The 6,183-nt window shown below is 52.6% G+C and overlaps 1 protein-coding gene across 1 annotated transcript; it reads left to right on the top strand.

The window, feature by feature from the left end:
- The first annotated feature begins 2,118 nt into the window (after positions 1-2,118).
- On the top strand, positions 2,119-2,289 carry LOC117020811 (40S ribosomal protein S29-like). The gene has a single exon (XM_033103541.1). The coding sequence runs from the start codon at positions 2,119-2,121 to the stop codon at positions 2,287-2,289; it is 171 nt and encodes a 56-aa protein (XP_032959432.1).
- The last annotated feature ends 3,894 nt before the right edge of the window (positions 2,290-6,183 follow it).

Here is a 6,183-nt window from a genome sequence, read left to right as displayed (position 1 = left end):
AGTGAGCTAGTGGCACACAGAGAGACAGGCTGCCACGGAGCTGGAGAGACAGGGAGGTGAGGCCCAGGGGACCTGGGGGTGAAAGGAGAGCAAGCAGACACAGAGACTCCGACAGGGCCCAGGATGTAGAAAAACAGACATGAACAGACATAGGCAAAGAAGAGACATAAAATGTAGCAGAGAGAGAAGCAGACACACAGCCAGTGACAGAGGCAAATGGAAAGAGACACAGATTGACAGAGACAAAAATCGGACACAGAAATAGGTAGGGACAAAGACTTGGGCAAGAGAAATCAACGCAGAAAGGAGCAAAGATGAAAAGGACTGTTGAGCTCCAGGGTGGAAGCAGGGATGTGTCCAGGGGGAGTGTGCACGTGTGCACGTGTGGGTTTGTGCGTGTGTGTATTACCATCTAGCTCTGGTTTTTGAGCCACATTATCTTTCATTGAAAGCAGGCGCTAAGATATCTTTAAAGATAGAGAGAAGACGTGGCTTTTAAAGCAAGTGGCCGGGCTTTGAGGCCAGGCAGTAAGCTCAGAGGACTGGCAGGGGTTCCTTGGAGATTTCTAGCACGACTACTCGGTTCAATAGCATTGGTGCTGTCAGTTGGAAGAGCCTTCCGGCACGGAACTGTGAATACATTCTCGGCTGCCTCCACCCCACCTCTGTCGCCGGCTTCAGGGCAAAACAACCCTGAAGGGAGGACAGAGCTGGGGTGGGGTGGGGGCATGCAGTCCCTGCTATGTGCAAAGGGTGGAGGGGGCTCTCAGGCTGAAAAGAGAGGCAGATTCCTGCCTTCAGGGAGCCCTGGATCTGAGTAGAGACATAAACCTCGTTCATTCGCCAAATAATTATGGAACCTGTGCTAGGCTCTGTGCCAGGCCTCCGAGAGGCAGGCAAGACAAAAACCACATGCTCCCTGCATAGGTTCTAGTCTGGTATAGCAGACAGACTCTAAATAAACTGCAATATAACAAATCAGGTTAAATGCTACAAAGGAAACGAAGGTCCTATGTGCGAGAATGGTGGCAATGGGGGCTTCTTTAAGCGGGGTGCTCAGGAAAGTCTCTCCATGTGGGTGATACCGCAACCAAGATCTTCCTGATGAAGAGGAGCCAACAAAGAGGAAAAAGGGGTGTGGTGTGGGATGGGAGTGGGGAAACAGGGCCCACGTGGAGGGAACAACCCCAGCCAAGGCAGCAAAGTAGCAGCTAAGGAGGGCCAGCGTGACGGGAGCAGTGAGCCAGGGACAGTTGGGAGTGAGACCAGCCAAGTGGGAAGGAGGCTGTGGGAAAGCCCTCCATGGAGTATGGATTTTAATCTAAGGACAATGGGGGAGACACGAGTGGTATTCATCCACTCGAGTACTGGCACCCTACCACACAGGTCAGGCACTGTTGCTGGAACCCAGCTAAGGTGTTGGGATGACGTAAGACAATTGTGGAGCAGAGGAAGCCAGCACATCTGATCGTGTCACTCCTTTGCTTAACTCCCTTCCGTGGCTCCTGCACCCTTAGGGAAAAGTCCAGACTCCTCAGCAGGGCTGTGAAGGCCCTTCCACCCTGTCCCTGCATTTCTCCCCATCTCCTCCCTCCTGCTATTCCTCTGCCTCACACATACCGCTCCCCGCCAGGCCACTGTACACACTGTGCCTCCTGCCTGGTGCTCCCTCCCCCCTGCTCTCGCCGTCCACCTGCCCAAATCCTGGCCTTCGTTCAAGGTTCAGCTCTAGTCTCCTTCTTCCTGGTGAAGTTTTTGCTGAGCCCAGCCCCCACCCCAATGCAACTGATCACTCCCACTGCAGGCCTCACAGCACCAGGTACCCAGGAACACTTCACTGCCCTTGTCTGTCTGTCCATCTGTCTCCCAGATGGAGTCCAGGGAGAACGGAGCTATGCCTGTCAGAATCCCCAGGTGAATAACGCACCTGAGGTCATGTAGCTGATTAGTGGCAGAGCTCTTAGTCCAAAAGGGTTGCTCCAATTTCCACTCCCAACACCTCCTCAGAATAATTGGAGGTGAACCCTTGTTTGTAGGGAGACAGTGGTGGCCAGAGTCTGGGAGATTCGTCTAAGTAAAATTTCCAGCCTTTCGCCTTGTTGCGTCCATGAAAACAAGATGGATCATCAGCCCCTCTACAGGAGCCACTCAAGAAAACTTGGCCAGGGTTCTCGCTCTTGCCACAACTATTCAAACCGGCACAGTCTGATCTGGAAATATGGCCTCAGCATGTGCCGCCAGTGTTTCCCTCGGTCCACAAAGAATATAGGCTTCATTAAGTTGGACTGAGTGATCCTTCTTGAATGGATGACCCAAGACATCTACCCAACCACAAAAATGATGCCAGCTCTTTGTATACAAAATTTTAAAAACTTAAAAAAAATTTTTTTTTTTGAGCAAATGAATATGGGTTAGGGTTCAGAAAAAAGGGCAGGGTCATGGTTTGGCAACGGTAGGAGGTCAGGGACTCTGAGCTGGGAGAAGGCGCTGGCAAGGGGCAGAGGTGTGCTAAGGATTCTGGGTAATGGAGGCAGGGACCTGGGGAGGATCTTGGGGAGGGAAGACGCTGCCCACTTGCTGTCAGGTGTGAATGATTTAGAGCAGTGTCGGGGCGCGGTTAGCATGAAAGACTGCCTACTGCCAGGAAAGCGACTCTGCCACGGAGAGATTTTTATCCAATATGTCATTGCCTCCTCCAGGAACTTCCTGAGCTGCCAGGACTGAGGCAAAGAGAAAGCCCATCCCCCAGAAGACGACCTGTCCGAGACTCCTACTGTGCTTCGATTTCAAGGAGGACATGGTGTCTGTGCAGCAGCATCCGTGGGTAGGACCTGGGGGTGGGCGGTGGGGGACAGAACTGAAAAGTCCAGGCAAGGTGGGGGGAGGTCAGGAGAAGCGAGGCTGGGGCTAGGGAAGCCTGGGAGAAGGAAATATCACCGAAAATGGTGGAAATTCGTGAGGGCCCCAGTCCCCACCCCTCAGAGGCAGCAGACCCACAGAGGGCCTGCTCCTGTCAGATGGAAGCTGGGAGAGAGGGGATTTGGAGGCCGAGGCTAACTGCTCCCATGGCTGTTGGCTCCTCTCTCCTTGAGCACCCCTGGGGGAAAGGAGGATTTCTAAAGTCCAGTGTGGTTTGGGTCCCCATACACCAGCCCCCAGAAGACCATACGACGAAGCCACATCCCTGCACATCCAGACCATCCTGTTATCATCTACTGAGGCTGGACCTGTACTTGGCGCCAGAAAGCAGGCCCCACTCTGCCCTGATCCTGACAGCCAAGACAGCTGCCTTCAGCCCCTGTAGGACAGCAGGACGAGCCAGCCTGCCGTGGGGGAAAGGCTGGGTCAGAGGGCCCTAATGGAATGGGCTGGCCTAGAGGGATGTGGCAGCCCAGGGAAGGGGACACAGACTCATTCAGGACCATGAGGCCCACAAAGAAGGATGGGCAGGGATACAGACAGGGGCCAGGGCAGGGCGCAGCGGGAGAAGTGCAAAGAAAAGAAGGCAATTCTAGCTTCTGTAATAGGCAAACCTCCACATCTCAGTGGCCTGACCTATAAAAGTTTGCTTCTCTCTCAGTCATAGTCCAATGCAAGCATCGCTGTAGGGGCAGTCTGCTGTGTGGCCAGCAGGGGCCCAGGTTCCCTCCTTCTTCTGGCTCTGCCCTCCTTTAAAATCTCTGACTCCTCTTTGTTCAGCCAGCAGACAGGCACAGATACCCGGGTAGGTGCACCCAATTCTTGATCTTTCTGGCTGAAAATGGCGTGCACATTCCCTTGGTGAGAACAAGAATTGTGGCCCCAACTGGATAGAAGGGGGTCCAAAAAATGGGGCCCCAGCTGGGCAGCTGCTTCCCAGACAAGAACTCCACAACATGGAAAGGGGGTCCTGAGTTTGTGGTGCATGGCAGGCCAGTTCTGCCTACATTGCCAGCATTTATTGGACATCTATTCTGGGCCAGGCCTTTTATAGAATTTGACTTATTCTATTCTTCACAACCCTTGAGAACTAAAGACCATTTGACCCATTTTGTACAAGGAGAAATGGAAGCTCAGAGAGGTTCAGAGGCTTAGCCTGAGATGGTGAAGCCTATATTTGAACCCAGGTACTTGCACATCCAGGCCCATGGCGTTTCCTTTTCCCAAATCACCAACCTGTTTCTCTAGAAAATGACAGAGATGGAGACAGACAAAAAGGAGGGAAGTAGGGAGGTGTGACCAAGATTAAAGGAAAAGACAAGGGATAGAGGACAAGAAAGAGAAAGACACAAATAAAAGGATACAATCTGAGATCCTCACAGAGGGAGAGCGAGTAGTGAAACCTGAGACCAGAAAGAGCTGGAAGGACTTCTCAGGAAGCCCCTGGTCCAGATAGGGAGGTCACGCCTCATGCCCTCGCACCTCCTTCTGCAAAAATGAGCTGTCCACAGAGAAGGCTGGGCCAGACCTCTCCCCTCATCATACCTCTGCTCCAGGCCAGGTCAAGGCCACCTCCTCTTTGAGCCTTCTTTGCTCAGCCCCACCCCTTTGAGAGAAGAATCTGGCTTTAGCTGACCCCATAGGCCTGATTTCGAATCCTGCCTCTGCAGGGACTAGCACTAGATCTTGAATGGTTGAGGGCTCAGTGAAGAAGTGCTGGATGAAAGTGCTGTATAAACACTGACAAGAAGTGGTACCCAGGTACCTGTTCTCAGGTGCATTTTCCAGAAAGAGCCACAAGATGAGGAGCAGCCTGGGAACTGGGGCTGCAGCAGGAAGCCCCGCTGGCTTAAGGAGAGGATGGAAATAAGGCACTTAAAGGCTGCCCTGTTTCCCAGCTTCCCTGTCAGAAGCGGCTTTTCTGACAGGGAGGGTAACTTGGGAAATGAAAAGTGAATGGGTTGCTAAAATATTTTACTTCCCCAGCTGTGTCATCACTGTCCAAGCGGGAGCTTTTTAATGAGGGGCCATGTGTCACATGACCCCCTTGCCCCAGCACATGACAGAGGATGACTGCTCCCCGCTTGCAGGCCCCAGAACAATCTACCGCTGCAGGGCTTGTAAATTGTTACGGCCCAATGAAGAGCTGGCCCTTAAATGTCACGTAACCCAGGAATTAAAATGAAGACAGGCAGAGGGACCTGCCATTGGCACAGCCCAAGGTGGGGCTGACGAGCTGGGGGGCAGCCTCCTCAGGAAGGGCAGTAGACCCGAGGTCTGGGGTTAATGAAAAGTGCCCCCTACCCCCCAGGTGATCATTATCTCCAATAATTATCTCGGCTCCCGTGGAGGGGTGGGCAGTGGTGCAGGGACGGACTTGCAAAGCTGTCATTAGACTGGACTGGCTAAGAATATAAACCAGGCACCTGTAGGGTTTTCTGTCCTAACACTTCCTCTCCTCCCTCTCTCTCTCCCTGTCCCTTTCTCTCTCTCTCTTCCTCCATCCCTTCTTCTCTTCCACTCCTTCCTTCCAATCTTTCTCTCACCTCAGCTATTTACACGGTTGACGGTTGACGGATTTTTCTTTGCCTCAGTGGACCCTGAGGGCAGAATTGAGGAGGAATTTTAATGAGTCTCACCCAGGACCCAGGGCCAGGGACACCACACCAGAGGGGTGGGCCAGCTTTGCTTTCTAGCTTCACTTTCTAACTTTGAGGGGCAAGGAGAGTTCAGCTTCCTGCTTTTCCCTGGAGGCCCTTCTCTGGAAGAATGTAGACCCTCCCTGCCTCCTCTCTCTCCCATACCTTTTTTTTTTCATTGCAAAATGAATCCCACGTCTAGAAAAGGGCATGAAACAAATGTTCCATTTAACAAAGTATTTTAAAGCAAACCCTAGAGTAGCCACCACCTCCGCCAAGGACGAGAACATTGGCAGCACCCAGCAACCCCGTGACAGCGTCCCCACCCACCTCCCCCTTCCCCGAGATCACTTCTTGCTTCTCTCTGTAGTGGTGTGCTCCCTCACTGGTGTCGTTGTGTCTGTTTCTGAACTTGACATAAATAGACTCGTATGTTATATATTCTCTTGTGTCTGGCTTCTTTCAGCTGACCTGGCGGTGTTTGTGTGACTCATCCTGGGGATGGTGTAGTCACAGTCCATTCATTCTCATTGTCGTAAAGAGATTGTTGCTGTCGGAGGGCCGCAGCCCCAGCACCTGTCTCCCCAGCCCAGGTCTCACCGGCTGCAGCGCCTTAAAGGCTTTG

Source organism: Rhinolophus ferrumequinum, chromosome 3, assembly GCF_004115265.2.
Source record: "Rhinolophus ferrumequinum isolate MPI-CBG mRhiFer1 chromosome 3, mRhiFer1_v1.p, whole genome shotgun sequence".
Taxonomy (NCBI): Eukaryota; Metazoa; Chordata; class Mammalia; order Chiroptera; family Rhinolophidae; genus Rhinolophus; species Rhinolophus ferrumequinum.
The sequence above is the reverse complement of the archived record's forward strand: the minus strand, read 5'-3'. Positions and strand labels throughout refer to the sequence as shown.

What these genes read in the sequence shown, in the direction of transcription:
- LOC117020811 (XM_033103541.1), top strand. Translation starts at nt 2,119, where the DNA reads ATGGATCATCAGCCCCTCTACAGGAGCCACTCAAGAAAACTTGGCCAG.